Here is a 17,956-nt window from a genome sequence, read left to right on the forward strand (position 1 = left end):
GAGGAGAAGGGGCGGGGCGGGGGGGGAATAAAAAAAAAGGGAGGTGATTGATGCCCGGTGTCACTGCAAACAAAATGGCAAATATAATTTAGCATTTAGCTTATGCAGAGATAATGGGGGGGGGGGGGGGGGCACATACCGGCAACGTGGGTTGAACAAACAGCCCGGCTTGTTATCCGTCAGGAATGCGTCGGTGCAATATGAAGCGAGGAAAGAAATCCGAAGGGGTGTGGAGGGGCAACACTGAGCCGGAGAATTGAATTATGGGGGGGGGGGGTTACAGCGGCGTCTTCAGTCACTCTGTCCGGACAGGAGTTATCAGTTCGGTTTGCTGTCACCGGAGACATGGCCGGGCGCCGCCGTGCTACCTATGGCCTATTTATCCCAAGCCATTAAGCATAAAGCTGTTCAATATGAGTCGCCAGGCCGAGGCGAGCCATTTGTCATTATTACAAGACAAGCTCTTTAGCGGGCAAATCAAGTCTGTGTTCTCGCTGTCACGCGCGTTATCTGTGGATTTATGTGGGATTCACAGGGAAATGAGCTCAACCGTCGCCCACGTGAATAAACAAGCTAAAGGCGAACCCCCCCCCCTGGCGAGTCGAACTCATCAGTTGTGGTATTAGAACTGTTAGCCAATCAGCTTATGACTTAATTACACTTCCTGGTTCGGCTTCCTGAAAGTTGTAGCCGTGGTCGAACTTTTTACGGCGGTTGCTCCAGCCCCTCCGAGCGTTTAGAAGCGATGCATTCTTCTCGGTAATGTCGCTCGTAGGCAGCCAGAGCAAACAGGCAGTCAACGCGCGCCTGTCGCTTCGGGGAGGGGGGGGGGGGGGGGGGGAATGAAAAGGAGGCGGCTTATGGAGAAATATTGAATTGTTTTAAGACAAGTTCTCCTCGGTGAGCAGAATTAATCGTTATTAGCCCTCTCAAAGATATGCCTAAGTACACAGGGGCTATTATTGCAGTACTTCCCCATGCAGCCTCTCATTACGCCCTGTAATTACAGTTGGGCTGGCCCCGCGGCGGCTCCATCAATCCAGCCGGTTGCCTCCGCCGTGCGAACGAGCCAGTCACCACCGGGCATCCATGGCCGGAGAAAAACACTGCAAATGCCCAGCAGCTTGTTTCCTCCCCGCCTCAGTGACACATCCGCCATCAGCGCGTGGCAAATGAGCGGGATCATATCCTATTACTGTGAAGGGCCTAATTGAAACATGTTTATTGATGCCCCCCCCACCCTCCGTTTTCAGACGAGGCGCGGGCGTTAGCAGCGCAGCTAACGGGCTCCAGCGATACGAGGCGCTAGAATTAAATTAAAAGCTCATAAAATGAAATATGCGCCGTATTAGCTGTTTGACACTTAATTTGCCTTCAAATGGGAAATCACAAATGAACTGTCCATTGTTTTTCCCCTCTTTACCTCGCCGCCCCTATTAGGCTAGGGAGAGCGCAATTACAGGACAGAGGCTAATCGTTCAGTTTATGAATTCTTGTGGGGAAGGTACCAATGTGCCATTTAATATTAAACCCTCGGGGTCAGGAGGGGCGGCGGGGGGGGGGGGGGGCATCGAGGTGCTTGGTTTAGGAACGGAAAGAAGTTTCATCAACGCTTTCTTGAAATGCTAACAACAACCGGCCTTAATGTCCCGCTACCGATCCAGAATCGGCACGAGTCGTCCCTCCCCAGGAGTTTGCGTCAGTCTCTTCCATAAGTCCGATCTGGAAAGGCCGACCCAGAGCCTCGTGGAAAAGAGAACGAGCCCTTCCTGCTCCGGAGAAGATGCTTACTACTTAAATAAACACACTGATTGGTGAAGAGCAGGCTCTCCACGGGAGCTCTGGACTCCTCTGCCGCCGCCATTGTGCAGTACCGGCTTAATGGGAGATCGGGGCTGAGCCAGGGCGCCAAAAGAAGAGCCCGCTCCTTTCATTCCAGCTTTATTGCCTGACCACAGTACGCAGGAAGACAAAACAGGCCTCTCACTCGCCTCGGCGCCTGCTGCCGGTCACCCAGAGACCGCTCAGAACAAACAGAGGTATTCGTCACAAGTCAATTGTCGGCACCGGGGTCCGCTCTGGAGTCCCGGGCCCTTGTGCTGTGAATGGGGCCACTAAAACAACCTCCTTACGGGTCGGACAATTGACTCGCAACCGCATGCGCAGCAACCGCATGCGCATTTAGGAAAGACTTAGTCAAAATGATGGAGTCCGTTTGGGAGCTTATAAAGTTGTAAAGAGAAAAGAATGCATTATTCCTCCATTTGATTGTTTTACTTGTGATTAAATATTTGCTCCATACATGATTCTTAATGTAGATTTTTAATTGGAGCACCCAAAGTTACTCGGAACAACCAAATTACCATTGAAGTGATCAAACATTCAACACTTTTTTTACGTAGCGGTAACACAAATTAGCTTGCGTGCTGCATGTTTCAATCAGAGGGCAGTTGATAGACGGCCTGTAGTAGGAATGAAGATTCTAAAGTTTGAGAAAGTTGGACTTTTAAGGAAAATAAAACTTCTCACTCAACTGGTAATAAATCCACGGGTTGTGTTTTCCCGCCGGTGTTGAGGCGGGGGGGGGGGGGGGGGTGTTCAGGAGTGTGTATGTTTGCTCAGCTGTAGGCCCGGCCCGGCTGGAGGTTCCTCTGGAGGCACCGGGGGGGGACGTCTCTGTCATCGCGGCTCAGCCTCCGCTCTGGAATGACGAAGCGGGACGGGGGTTGACAAGACTCGATGGCGGCCTGAGCCGTCGCCCCTTTTTATGCAAATATCTCACCGTGACTCATCTGGTTGACCCCCCGATTTCAATTTTAGTTTCTGTAGGCTCCTGAGATTGTCACCGATTTCACGCCGTTTCCGTGCACCGGATCTCACCCGTGTCCCCCTCGCCGTCCTCTGCCTTTGGCGGAGAGTTTTCTTCTTCTTCTTCTTTTTTTATTAAAGCTGCATGCCGTGCTGTTTTGTTATTTACATAAACTGTTGTCAGAGCGCCCAATCTGGGCATAGAGGAGCGGCGTGTTGCTTAGCATAAAGACCACAGTCTTATCTCAACACCTCCTTCCAGATGGGATGAGGCACACACACACACACACACACACACACACACTGCGATACAACAGGAACACAAAGGCGTCTAGTGTAGCTTTAACGGAGGCTGGAGGAGAATGCTTTCAGCGTGCGCTGCTTCATCAGAGGTTTCTGTGGTGTGATCTGACTTTGCTGTGTCAAAAACTCATTTAAGACGTCGCATTTGGGTCTCGGCTCACGTTCAAACGTCACTTATTTAACACATTAACGAGAATATGTAACTCTGCGTAGTTTTTGAGACACGAGCAAGGAATATTTAGATATTCCGCCCAAAATAACGGCGGTGAGCTACTTATCCTCCCATTCGGATACCGTCTAGACTGGAGCAGAGTGTGGAGCGGGCGGGGGGGGGGGGGGGGGGCATGCTTTTTGTGAAATGACTGCTTCATAATCTCATCGGATCATTTCTGACCGGATAAGGCTGCCGTCACCTAAACGCAAGGAGGCGAAGGCCACTTTTTCATCGTCCTCCCCGACTGTCCAAAAGCCATTCTGTGTGACTTCATAGGTCACCCTTCTCTGGTGCAGTCACTGGTTTCCCCGCTCTCCCTCCCCCATCTCTCATTCCCCTCCTCCCCCCCCTTTAATACTTCCACTATGGAGTAAGTCGGGGGGGGGGGGGGGGGGGGCAGGCGGTCACGCCGTAGCTGGCTTCATGATTAATGGTGTTTATTCTTGACAGAAAGCTCCTTTATTTATCTGCATTGCAGTTTCACTGATACTATCAGTCACCTGAATGAAAAATATTCAGTCATACCAATTTTGCTGTATAATTGAGTAGAGTCACTTCCTTTCAGACCCCCCCCCCCCACCCCCACCCCCCCATTGCCTCTCCTCTCCTTCTCTATCTGGCAGCCTTATCATCGCCACAGTAATTTTCGCGCTGCGTTGTTTGATATGGAGAGGCTGGCTTTAGCCGCATTTGACATAAAGCCTCTTCAATTTTCACTGGAGTTTAAAAAAAATAAAAAGGAAAAAGGAAAGTTGTGCACCACTCTGTGAAAAAGGAAAAGTATTTCTCCCCCCCCTCTTTTTTTCTGAGGCAATTTCCGGATTTAGAGAGAAAGGAGATAAATGGCAAAGCATAAATGTGAGCAGATTGAAGTTATAATATATCTGTGTGGGGGTTTTTTTTGGGGGGGGGGGGGGGGTGTAATACACCAGTTTCAGAAGCCTAAATAGGCATGGTAGCTTTAAAAAAAAAATCAGAACCAGGATATTTTAAAGGTGTGTTTTGAGGAAGATGGTTCCAGCAGGTCGTGGGGGGGGGGGGGGGTTTGGTGCCGCAGACATTTAACAAGGCCTGTAAAGGTTTTCGGTTTCAGTCATTACCCGTTGTGATCTGTCAAGACATGCTACAAAACTCCTCCAAGCAGGTGGGGGTTACCTAAACCCAGGCTGCTCCCCGCATTTATATTTCTGCCTTTATTAATATCACGTGCATTTATTTATTTTTAGCTCATCGCTGTTATGATTTATTTGAAGAGTATTTATAATCCTTCAAATAATTCCAGATCTGATTATTTGTACGGCGATTACTTCCCGCTCACTCTGTCCTTGATTGAATTAAATTTTTGCCCCGTTCCAAATAAATAAAGAAAAAAAAAGGTGCACTCTCAACAAAAGAGGAACACGCCGCTCTCTAATATGAGGCGTGTGGATTTGCACATGTAACAGATTAATAGATCTGATTTTCTCTGCGCCAGGCGTTTGCCTCCCTCTTCATGTTTGAGATCTCAATTTGCAGCTCTCCCACGGAGCTCCACGTCTGAGGGGAAGAGATAACAGGCAGGTGCCAACAGCTCCACACGAGTGTGTGTGTGTGTGTGTGTGTGCGCGCGCTTTTACTATTTATTTCACTGCTTTAATTTTTTTTCACTTCTTATTTTCCTCTTAAATAGGAAATGCAAATTTTACAATCAGAGAAATGTTAATTTCCCATGTTTTCCCAGAATGCATTTGTGATCTTAGCCATTAAATAATGTTTATTTCCCATCAAACATCTAAATAAACCTAAGACATATTGTAAATGTGGCCTTGAATAAAGTTTATTTTTTATAATAATTTAATCAGTTTGTTGTTTTCTTAATTAATCTTAATTTTGCCTGTAAAATTTATGATGGCCAGTGAAACACATCAGTTTGTTGTTTTCTTAATTAATCTTAATTTTGCCTGTAAAATTTATGATGGCCAGTGAAACACGTCAGGGTAATGTTTTCATTGCTATATTTTTATATAATTAGTCCAAAAAAATCAAATAGTGTCTGTTAACAACATCACATTTGAGAAGTTGGAATTTGATGTTTTGTATTGTTAATAAAACAGAAAAATTGAAGTCATAGAATAAAATTATTGTTGTTAATTTTAGGTGAACTAATTAATATTTTTGTCTTTAACTCCTAATGTCACTGAAAGAAACACTTTAACTATTATTAATTAGATTTATTAGATTCATAATGCACAGGTAAATACTTTTTTTCTTTTTTTACTGTTTGTGGTGAAGACGTGAAAAACTCTCCTCTTCTTGCTATCAAAGAGCAGCAGCGACTGTCAAGATGATACCCTTCCTCACATCGTCTCCACAAACTCACTTTACCTAATCCAGAATAATCTATTTAGGTTCTCGTCAGCCGCTTTGCTTTCAGCCTGCGCCCTGCAGACGTCGTGCTGTAGCGGTGTAGAAATGTGGATTTTCCATTACCCTGATCTCCGGGCTGAAGGCTCCAGACCTCGCGATTCCCACTCTGGGGGCTAGTTACAGCAAGTAACGAGACCGAGGGAACAGGGTCATAAATCCTTTCCAACTCGCCTCTTTTTTCCATCCTCCCTCTGTCCCTCCCTTTCTTTCCTCCCTTTTTTTTGTACCCTTGCTTCCATCTTTCCTCGTCTTGGCCTTCAATATGTGATTTACAAAATAGGTGAATTATTGCCACGTGTCTGAAGCGCCTTTGGTCCGGGTCAGGTTCCGCCAGAGATTATGCTTTTAGGACAAGAGGAAATTAGTTCATTGCCTCCCTTAAAGCTTCTCCTCTTCGCCTTCTTTGCTAATCTTCTAAATCGCAGCTAATTTCTTCCCCCCCTGACGCTCTGCAATAAATTCACGTCGCATAAAGCCGTTCTATTGTCGTCTCCCCTTATCAGATTTTGTGTCCGCTGCATCCGATTGTGTCTTACATCTTGGAATTCGATCCAAATACACTCCCTCGACACTTGTCTCTTATTTTCTCTTTTTCAAAGGGTCGTCCAGCTCGTGACGCCACCGTTCCCGGGACTGTCCAGTGGGCACGCTGCACAAAATCTGCAGCACGGCCGCACTCCTAGGAACGCGCGTGATTTCTGACGTGCTCACAAACAGGAACGAGCATTTATTTAACGGTTATTTCCCGTATTCCTGGAGGAAATCCCATTCGTTTCATTTCGGTGTCACTTGTGCTGCGGGGGCTTGTGAAACATCCTCCTCCGGGGGTATCTGACGTTTTCTCAGGTCTGTGTTTAAGCCTCTCAAAGCTTCGGCGAGGTTCGGGCTTGGCGCCGCCACGCACTCGGCCCCCTTCGTGATTAAATATCAGCGGACTGCGCTTGACATTTTATTAGTCCAACAAGATGGATGAAATGGCTGGAATAAAGTAGGCTGTGTCTGTTCACTTTCCCACCAGCACTTGCCTTTCTTCTGTCCAGATTTTCATTTTCTTCTCCCCCTCCTATACAAGAAGTATGTATTAGGAGAACTTGATGGATTTCATTCTGCGAAGGAGCTTTTCCGTGCAGAGGGAGAAACATTGTTTTTTTGCCTCGTACCTGATGCTCCTTGTTCTCCACCTCCTCTTTGTCTTTGCTCTCCCTGCCTTCCTCTTCCTCTTCATCCGGATCCCTCCTTCTCTTCCCTTGTTCTACCTCAGATCTGTCTGAAGGATTAACCGTCTCCAGCAGCGTGTGTCTCTGCTGTCTTGTAGCGATGCGTATTGTTTGTGATTTGCTCAGGTCCATCTGTGCGGCTGCTCATTTCAGCTACGCAGCGTGAGGCAGGGGTTCCACGCCGCTCCCCTCAGCCCTGGGCCACACTCATCCGCCTCACCTGAGACGGGCCGTACACACATGCTCATTACCTGACTTGTCGGGGTAGTTGAGGCGGTTGGGCGTGGAGCCTGAACCCTGCGGGCGTCAGCTGAGTTTTCGTACGAAAGGCAACGGGGCCATCGAGACGTTACTCGAGAGATGGATGCGCTTCCTCTCAGTTCTCAGAAGTTTAACACTTCAGCACCTAGGAGTTCCCCCTCCTGTCTCCTATCTAGCCCGGGGCACGCCACAGGAAGTCAAAAAACACTCACTGAGAGCGGCGATTCCACCTGTGCTTGCTCTGGAAATAAAAAAAAAGCCATTAAGGAACTCGCTGAATGTCCACATGAAGGAGGAACGGTCCACGCAAAAAAAGATTTCTGGCTACCAAATGCAAGGGAAAGAACCGAAAGTTAATGAGAAAGACTTTTTTCTGTTTGTTTATTTGCATCGCCGCTTCCAGGCCCCTTGAAATTACAGGCAAAAAGGAGAGTTAATTTTGTGTTATTTCCACTTTAAAGTTTTCCCTTACTTGCTTACACAGTCTGCCGATTTGTTTTGGTAGACATTCTTATCTCGACGGCCGAAATGACGTTTAATTGCGGCGCGGAAACATGGGGCTAAACTTCTCGACCGATGATGATCCACAATGTGGAACCAGAATAAACGTGTCTTTGGAAGGAAGGACGATCCAATCCGTCGAGAGACAGACTTCACAACTATTCTGTTCACACAGCGGCGGTTATAACCAGTTCCTCTGACACGTGGCGTGGAAGCGATGCGCGCCTGCAGGGATGTGTTGCACGGCGTTCCGGTAGCACAAGCGTCCACGATTGGCTTTTCTCTTGCTTGTATGTGAACAGTACGAGTGTGACGGTGAGGAGACGCAGAAACCATGGTGCCCAGAGTGTGTGTGTGTGAGTGTATGGGCATGTCTGGCACGCCTCCGGAGGTATCCCACGGAGAGGGGATCCTGCTCGATGTGGCTGTGAATAGAAAGCCATCTCCACCCCCTGAACCCACCCAGACCTTTGATGTCGGGGGGGGGGCCCACACAGAGCCCCTCTCGGCTCCTGGGGTACATAGTTATCCCAAACGCCTGGCAACTTCTCCGTGTCATACCGGGCCCACGGTCTCCTCTGTCCGACCAGAGGACAAGCCCTATCTACGCCTCTATTGTCTTTCATAAGATTACACTCTGGAGGTAATGAGGAGTCTCAAACGCCTTCTCAGGCACTCGCAGCACCAACAAACGTCAACACGGATGAGGAGCTCGCCGGAATGCGCTTCAGAACCTCATGAAGACTTTCCCATTGTTCCATTAGGAACCCACAATACGTCCTCTGCTTGCGCCGATCTATCAGCCCCCCGTCTGTCTTCCATCTTTCTGTCTCCCGGCTCTCTTTCCTCTCTCCTCGGGTCTGTTCCTGTGGCCCTTTGATCTGACTGAAAGGGTTTGGAGCTTTAAAGTGCTTCTGTTTCCGCTGTCAGGTGCCCCCTCTCCACCTCCCCTCTGGTTTAGGCTTTCAGAGCGGTGGCAGGGTTGAGGTGGGGAGATCGAGGTGAGGATGGAGCGGGGCGGGGGGGGCGGTTTGTGATGCTGTCAGCCTCAGTCGGAGGACCTGACTGATTCTTAGGTATCTCCACAGCTCGGTTTCCCATCCAACTAATGTGCGAAGAAAGTTGATCCTAACTTGTTCAGTCTTATTTTTTGTTTCTTATATAGTCACAGAAAAAAAATCACCTTGAAATATACAGTACAGCTGGTCCTCGCTTAACGACAGAGTTACCTTCCGAAGACCCCGTCGCTAAACGAAACTAAACCCCCCGTTGACCGACAACTTAAAAAATATTTTAGCTTGTTGTAAAAAGATGTGCCAAAACCAAGCCTCGCACACTTTGTGTTCTCTATGAACTCCAGTTGCTCGGTTATTGGGCTTGGACTCTTTCCTGAACCCTTCGGTGAAGCGCAGTCCAAAAACATTTTCACTTTACTTCTTGAGCAACAATTTCATGCTCGAGCTACAAGTATTCTGCTCCCGTTTTAGAAGACCGCTGTGTCAATAGCGGCAGGTCTGCCGTGCCGCAATCATACCTTCTAGCCGAAGTGAAGTCATAGACTTTTACCATAAGTGTGTGTGTGTGTGTGTGTTTGCGTGTGTGTGTGTGTGTATGTGTGTGTGCTGCTGCAGCGTTCCCCAAAAGAATTATTAGTGCTTATATAACCTTGCTCCAAACAAAGATTCAAGGACGGTTTACATGAAACCACAAAATCTTTTAGGGGCATGTTTACACTTGGCAAGTGTGTATTCTCCTGGTGATTGCTGACGACAGCTTAGAATCCACAGACCACTCCGTGTAAACACGCAATGTCTTAAAGAGGCAGTGGGGGGGGCACGTGAGAGGAAATGGCTTCCATATGTCGGGAGCTCGGGCTCAGCTTGTGTCCTGCTAGCTGGATGTCTTCTTTGAGGGTTAATAGGAATTATAAACCCACAAAGGGAAGCAGAGGAGTGAGGGGAACGCCCCCCCCCCCCCCCCCCCACCAAGGCCGAGAAGTCTGCAAAGCCCGCGGTACAGCTTTGATGTAAATCTTAAATCAGGTGTAACTAAGACGCCGTTTCTCGGACACACACCTACTCGCACATCAGCGCGCATGGGGTGAGCATTCCTGCACGCACACACGCACACAAACGCACACACACACACACACACACACACTGCAAGTGGTCAGCGTGCTTCCTTTTGTCACTTTGATTAATGCATAGTGGCAGATGCTAAGACGATCACGACCCTTCTGCCCACCCTTCCCTTCGGGTTCACACACCTTCACCTCCTCCTCCTCTGAACTGCTGGCCGTGCTCCGACTGTCTTCCCTCCCTTGTTGCACCCCTCCCTCACAGTTCTCCTGTTTTCTTTTCACCTTTCTACAAGCTGAGCAATGCAGCTCGTCCCGCCGCCGTCGGCCTACGTGCACGCCGTTGCCTGACCACTAGTTCCAGTATAGGGTTCTGTTCTGTCATAGCAGCCAGGAGTGGGAGTTTGGTTGTCCTCAAATAGGCATGTGGACGACCAGACGATGAAGAAAACGCCATGAAACTGCTCCACCTCTACTTCTGGGGTCTTATTATATATATATATATATATATATAAATATTTGTTCTGTATATATATATATATTATTTAAACGTGTTCCTCTGTTCCATTTTAGATGAAAACATCTCACCCACAGGAGATGCACCGTCAACATGTGGCGTGCACGCCACTCTGCAGCTGTGTTGTGATCGGTGGAAATGAGGCGTGTCATGGTGGCGTGTGGGCACATGACTTGCGTGTCATAAACACACACACACACACACACACACACCTGTTTTCATGTGCCCGGATGCCCCTCAGTGTGACTCGCCCGGTTTGGAGGGAGTACAACAATTTGTCAAGAGCGGTTTGTCAGAAAACGTGCAGAAACGCACGGATCAAACGGAGGCGACGAAACTCCGCGGCCGTTGTGCCGGAACGTGGAACGCGATCTCGTAATCTGTCACCTTCTGAGCGCTTCAACATCAAGGGACTCCACTGGAGAGTGTGTTTTCCCCAAACACCTGCTTCAGCGGCGCCGAGATGTGTTGTCACACGTTTGGAGGCCTTTCAAGCCGCAGCTCTTTTGAGCTCATTAAGGAAAACCGAGGGTCAAAGTTTGTTCTGTGTGAAAGTCCCTAGGAGTGTGTGTTTGTGCGCCGCTTCCGCTCCCCGGTGCTCATTATTGGCCCTGGCCTGAGATCTTTCATTAGAGGGCTGTGAAGCGGAGGGACGGAGGAGCCGGTTGGGGATGAGGGGAAGGGGCGGAGGTCGTAATTGGGCTGTTCCGCTCCCCTGGCCTTACTCAAGGTCACTTTGAGACAAACTCTGCAGCAGAACTCGCTCCTTTTTCTCCTTTTCCCATATCTTTCCCCCACCTCCCACTTTTTCTTCCCTTCCTCCTTTGCTCATCCTCTCCTTCTCCTGGGGTCTTTTGTCACAGTAGACCGGTCCACCGGGGGGGGGGGACGGCAAAGTGGAGTGGCTAATTCAGTCTAATCTCTTAGCCCGCTAATGTCTCGCTGATATGTGGATTCCTCCGCATCCTCAGGGGAAGGCCTTTGTGGCGAAGGCCATCATTACGAAGTTTCCGAGCCCTCCTAGCCAATTATAAGAAGGGAGACAAATTATCTCATACTTGGCTCCGAAGATCGTTCAAAACTTTATTTCACATCTCGTTCACAGAAATTCACAGAAAAAAAGGTTTTCGATAAAGAGAATGGCCTGGAGATGATCGGATTTACATTTAAACCGTTACATTCGTGCAAGATTTGCTGACGGATTTCGCACAGCACCGTACGAGGTTCCACCTCACATCCGGGTTTGCAGCCATCTGAGGAAAGCGGTGTGAGGTTGCCCGTCTGGCGCTGGCCGGCGGTGAGCTCGGGCTAACGTTTCCCTCTGATTGAGACGCAGTGGTGAAAGCTGGCTTTGATCTGAGGAAGCGTCTGCTTTTGGGAGCAGTCGGAATGCGGCGCTCTCCTCTCTTCCTTGCAGATGGAGAGAGAGAGATAGCGTCACAGTCCGTTTGTCTAGCCTCGCTCGCCACTGCCAGTTTGCCCGAGGTCAGAACCCGCCAGGCTAAGAAAATGAGCGTGACGTGGACAGTTTGGCTGCAAATGATTGCCGTTATTCGCGTTTAACCAAATCAAAGCGCATCGCAGAAGCATTTTATGACAGAAACTTGAGTCCAGTTTATTTACAGGCCGATATCTTGGACTGAAGCGGTTTTACAGTCTCTGTGCCGTTATCCTTCCACCCTCCTCCTGATTTGGGGCTACCACATTGTATCTACGGATCTGGCGCAGGTTTTACCCAGCATGCCCTTCCTGACTGGGCTGGGGGGGTTCAAACCGCCGACCTTGTGATGAACGGACAAATAAAAATAAGTCAATGCGTTAATTTTTTTTTTTTTATAGCATTAGCACATTTGATAGCTATACTAAAGCACTTCCTGTATTCTCTTTTCCCGTGTGTCTCCCACAGGCCTCCTGCGCTAGCGGGCAGTCCGGCGTTCTCCGACATCTCCCTCATCCGGATATCGCCCCAGCGTAACCCCTCTGTGGGGGCGGAGTCGCCCTTTCACCATCCGCACCCCTACATCAACCCATACATGGACTACATCCGCTCGCTCCACAGCAGCCCCTCCATCTCTGTCCTGTCAGCCACCCGGGGCCTCAGCCCCGCAGATGGTGAATGAAGTGAAACACACACACACACACACACACACACACACACACAACCCAAGCAGAGCTGAAATGACCAATAAAACCTCAGCAGAGCGTTAAAATTGATATTTGGAATTGATTAGCGTGGTTCGATTGCCATTAAGAGGAATCTGGATCGGTTTAATTCCTGTTTGAGATCAGGAGAGGTCAACGGAGAGGCAACTAGATCCATCTCTATTAAGACCCAGGGGTTGGTGAGATGTAATCTGAGCAGAGGCAGCGGGCGGATGGGAGCGTTATGTGGGTGGGAGGGGGGGGCAGGTTGGAGGGAGGCTAATTCCTTTGATCTGTGAGTCATGTCTGAGACCTCTGGAGGATGAATCAGTGAGCGGCGGGGTCATGTACAGTCACAACGCACACACCGAGGGAGGGTCACGTACAGGTTCAGGGCTGGGGGGGTCGGCTGTGAAGGTCTCCTACGAGGACCGTTTGGTTTCCTTGAGACCTCACGATGGAGTCGGGCTGCGAAATCAATTAAAGCGTACACAAGGACAGGTGGAGGCGTGTCGGACACATAGCGGCATTAAAAAAGAAAAGTCACATCAAAAAGTCACGTAAAATAAATCTGATTTTTAGGATTATTATGAAATCATTTTCAATATCACATAATAAAATGAGGTATTTAGTTACTTTGAATATTGAATGTTTTTAACAACTAATCAGTAATAACTTATTAATCATTTATTAATCATAGACATCATATATTTTCTTTCAGCTTTTCAAATTGAGTTTTTTTCGTAGGACTGCTGATCATCAAATTTCTGCATCAGGAAAATGTGACATTTTTTAGATGTTTTATAGATTAACAGCAAAAACAACATTAAAAACAGTTCCTTGTCTCTAAAGACCATGCGAGACAAAACCTCGGAAAAGTTAAAGCCGTAAAAAACATTTTTTCCCCCCAAACCTTCGTCTTACAGGTGTTGAAAAGGCTTTATGAACTATTACGACCCTTGTGTCGTCTGCCATCAATCATCAGCAGAGGCGCGCTTTAGCGTCCCGCCTTGCGTTGAAATGTGTTTTTAATATCGACTTCATCTCATCCAGGCCCGCTAAAAGCTGGGAGCCTGTTCTCTGAGGCTCGCTCAGCCTCTTCCCGTACTCCAGCATCGCTCCGTTCAAGCAGGAAGTACAGTATATGCTAAAAAAAAACACAAAAAATAAAAAACAATATGGTCTCCATTACCGCAAAGAAATGTGCCGCAGTCTCGGCTCGCTTTGGATCATGATATCTCCTCCCAAACTACCACACGATCCCTTTTCACTTCAGAATGCTGTGAATTGTGAATCAGGCAACTAATTCCTCCTTTAATCAATCCCGTGATTAATTAACGCATCAGCTGTTGTGCTTAGTATATCACACGCTTTCAGGGAGCCCTCCTTCTTCAATGTGCATTCTATTTTTTTCCCCCTACTAAAAAAGTGCATTTGAATAATGACGAATTAATTAACAGACTCTAATGGAGACTTAAAGTGGGTGGGATTTGGTGCCACCCTCTCGACGCCACACGTTTGCTTTCACATTTCTTCCCCCCCTCCTCCGTCATACTTGGCTCTTTTCTGTGCGTGAAGGGGTTCGGAGGTAGACTCGCCCCTGATCCTATTGTAATGCTGAAGGAGCCGCCCGGTGGCTCACCAAGTCCCGAGGCAAGTCTGTCTTTTTTCCACGTCGGGTGCCACAGCGAGAGCCTCCCACCCCGCTCCCTTTTTATTTTTTCTGCCCCCAGGACTTCACTCAAATGCCAGCGTTTCTGATTTAGAAATTCGGCAAAGCCCCCCTTTTTCTTTTTTGTGCGTGGATCCTGAATGGGCCACATTATGTTTGAATGCAAAAGCAAAGCTAAGGCGGAACAGCGGAGACAATTGAGCCAACCCCCCCTCCGCCGCTGAAGACATAATACCCAAATCAATTTAATTCACACTTTATTTTCTTCCAATCATTCAACCAATCATGGATGCATATTGCAGCTGTACAGGCCAGCCTTAAGAGGAAATCTTCTCATACAGTGCTTCTTTATTACCGGTAACTTTCCCTTTATTACCTCAACTGGGGGGGGGGGAAATCTGCAGCACTCTGCAGGTCGGAACCGATTCTATATTTGCATCCAGAACAACAGTGTTGGACCGTTTCCTCTCTCTTTCTTAGCACATTTGCATAAGGAAGCCCACCAGTGCGTTTATTTTTAGACTGCGGCTCAAGGACTTACATCACTGGAACTATGGGAAGGACTTGGAAATAAGAGGCATGTTGTGGAAGAGAGAGAGAGATAGAGAGAGGAAGTGGAGGCATAATCGCTCGCTGCATCTTTATGCATGCAGATCTATCTGGGCAGATTTATAGGCCTTTTGTTTTCCAGTTAAAGGGAAGCAGAGTCGAGGAGCGAGGTTGCATATCTGCCGACTTGCAGCCCCGACGCTCTCAGAAGGCGCGAGCACCATCTCTGGCAGCAGCAGAGGCGTCGGCCCACGTGCTCCTACCGCACAGCCACTCGTGCACTTCCCTCTTAAAGTGATCAAGGGGACAGTAAGAAGAGCAGAAAGGGCCTCTATTGTGAGACGATCGGCCGCGCTGCGCTCAGCGTGAACGCATCAATCAAACGCGAACGCACACTCGTTTCATTGTAATCCCTGAGCAAGCATAATCCCAAACGGCGAGGCTCTCCGCTTCAGGTGACGCTCCCTCTGCAGCTGTTTTTGCTCGACTTGATGGTGCTGCTAATGCGCTCATTAATGTTGCGCTGAGCTGATTATCATCTAATGCAAATGAATGCAGGTTTGTACAAATGTGCTGCAGGTGCGCTCGCCTCCTCCTTCATCCGCACCCAAATCGCTCTTCTCTTGTCCGCTAGCTTCACTTTGCATTTCTATCCCGTCTCCTCTCCTCTCCTCTCCAGCTCCTCACACAGGTCTGACCACAGCCGAGTACTACCACCAGATGGCTCTGCTGGCGGGCCACCGGAGCCCCTACGCCACCGACCTGCTCCCCTCGGTGGCGGCCACGGCAGGCGCCAGCAGCGCCGGCGCCCTGCACATGGAGTACCTGCAGGCGATGGAAAGTAAGTGGATGGATATGCACAAAAGCACTTCAGGAGTCTCGGAGTCGCTCATCGGGTCCACAACACGCAGACTAGAACTGATCCAGAGTCAGCAGTTTACAGACCGCCTGAGCTTTTTGTGTTCAGGGCAGTTTTTTTTAAAGGTAATCGCACAAGATTTTATAGAAGCTGGAGGTTGTTGTTTTTTTCTGAAGATCTAATTAGGAGACGTGTGATTTACAGCAACTGACACCCATCGAGGTTACGCATCAGGATGCCCACCGCCTCCGCACCTTCTAGGGCTGCATGGACAGGCCTATTGTGAGTGCGTACCTGTGATAGCATGGGTGGTCCTGGTGGGAATTCACACTTAAACGCACCTTCAAAACACGCCTAACTTGTGCTATATTTATAGACGAAGCTGCAACTCCGCTCCGACACAATTTAAATGAGCCATTGTCGCGGCGTGTTGGGCTCAGGCGTTTGTGCAGAGGACTTATGCTAATGAGTTATTTTAAAGTGTAAATAGGAAATTAAATGCACACTGAATCTCAGGAAGGTCGCGTTGCCTCACCCCGCTTCCCTTTGATGAGGACGCATTTAGTCAGGCAGACGCGCTTTCATGGAAATCCGGGGTGAAGTCCCCCCCCCCCCATCCCTCTGAACAAACTAATTAAAACTAGCCAAACTTGTGCGGGTATCAGAAAATTAATTGCTATTAAGTGGGAATTGGAATGTCCCACCATTCATCACTGGAGAAATCCTTTCTTCTGTGTCACCTTTTAAGATTAATAGAGTGAAACAAAACAATTAGGGCTAAATTTAAGTGGAGATGCGATGCTCCTCGCTTTAAATAATAATAAATAAATAGAAAAGCCCGCCTGTGATCATTGCTGGTAATAACTCATCATGTTTCAACAATGTGTGTCTGAAAAATTAACACTTTTAAAGCTTTGTTGGATTTGAGAAAAACGCACACAGAACGAGGGGCGTGCATCGAGAGGGCTTCGCTGATGATCTGGGCTACTGCGGCTATTCTGGGCCGGTTCAGTGTAATTACCGTTAGTGAGAGTTGGGCTAATGAAACAATGGGTCGCTCCGGCCTGCTCATGCTTTAATGGGTGTTCAGGCTGCCTAATTAGAGCCACAGCTCTCATGTATTGCTATATTTGTGACCTTTATCAGTTCACTTGTTCGTTGTTGTTTTTACATTTTTCTTCTAAATAGGTTCACTTTTAGTCGCATTTTGAGCTCATGTTCAATACAAACAAGTAATCTGGCGACAACTAATCGCAATATTTAAAATTTATTTGCAAGTAGCCTCTGACTGTCTTTCATAGCCAGGCCTCCTCTGTGATGGCGCCTCTCTCAGGTGGGCCGAGGCGTGTCGTTCAGGCTTCAACTTCGCTTTTGGAAGCGGCTTTTATTTCCAGCGCCGTCAGTCCGGGCCGTCTAAAACTCTCTCTGTCCGGGAGAATTAATGACGCGGCGCGTAACCAGCCGTCCCGTCCATAAATCAAGAGGAAATTAGAGGGACAGTCCGGCTATGAGCCGGGACGCTCCTCTCTCCATCTCCACGCCCGGCCGATTCATCATTTGGGCGGCGCATTAATAAACACCGCTCCCATGAGGCTTTGCTGTGGCGGGATAGTGGTCCCGCTTCTTGGTTGTGCCCAACCCCCCCCCCCCCCCACACACACACACACACCTTTTCGCTAATTCAGCAGAAGTGAATTAGGAGAATTCACTTCGGTTTTGATTTAATTAATTAAAAAAGCTTCTCTGATTTTGGACGTAGACGATTGAAGCTGAACATTTTGTCAGGATTATCTGTGAAATTAAAAATCATTCGTGTTTGGGGAGCGTCAAGGCACAAACTAGAAAAGAGCGCAGACAAAAGCAGACTTTCAGTCATGGCGGTTTCTTCTGGATCTATAGATCTGTAGCTTTTGAAGATACAACAAATCCGTTTGTCCACTCCTGATTCCACAGTGTCACAGTCAAGGCCAGCAGAACCAGAACCTCCTTTGTCAATAAACAATATATTGAGGAACACATTTTGAAGCTCCATTTACTGCAAGATTTAAAATTGATCCAAAATCCAGGATCTCTTCTGGATCATCCCCAAAATGTAATCATCTGTTCCTGTCAAAATTCCCTGAAAATGTCATCAAGATCTGCAAAGATATTTTGCTAAAAGACAGACAGATAAACGGCAGCAAAAGCGTAACCTCCTTGGCGGCGGTAATTATGCCGTGTTTAGCAAATACGTGCGCTCGAGGATTTAAACAACTCCCCGTCGCTAAGACATAAGAAAAGGCTTTCCATACAGTGACAATGAAAAGGGGGCGTCGCTCTCCATACAGCTTCCTGCCATACTCGGGCCTACGTATGCCAGAACAGCGATGCCATAGAGGCATCCGCGCACGCACACGCGCACACACACACACACACACACACACACACACA

General features: G+C 48.2%; 1 protein-coding gene across 1 annotated transcript in view; it reads left to right on the top strand.

Annotated features, from left to right (window-relative positions):
- Nucleotides 1-17,956, top strand: part of gli3 (GLI family zinc finger 3) — a 73,463-nt gene that overhangs the window by 43,654 nt on the left and 11,853 nt on the right. The window contains exons 5-6 of the mRNA XM_068748272.1: nt 12,211-12,416; nt 15,347-15,563. Of these exons, the coding sequence (XP_068604373.1) occupies nt 12,211-12,416; nt 15,347-15,563 (423 nt within the window). The remainder of the gene's footprint in view (nt 1-12,210; nt 12,417-15,346; nt 15,564-17,956) is intronic.

This window comes from Brachionichthys hirsutus, chromosome 14 (genome assembly GCF_040956055.1).
Source record: "Brachionichthys hirsutus isolate HB-005 chromosome 14, CSIRO-AGI_Bhir_v1, whole genome shotgun sequence".
In the NCBI taxonomy this organism is placed as follows: domain Eukaryota; kingdom Metazoa; phylum Chordata; class Actinopteri; order Lophiiformes; family Brachionichthyidae; genus Brachionichthys; species Brachionichthys hirsutus.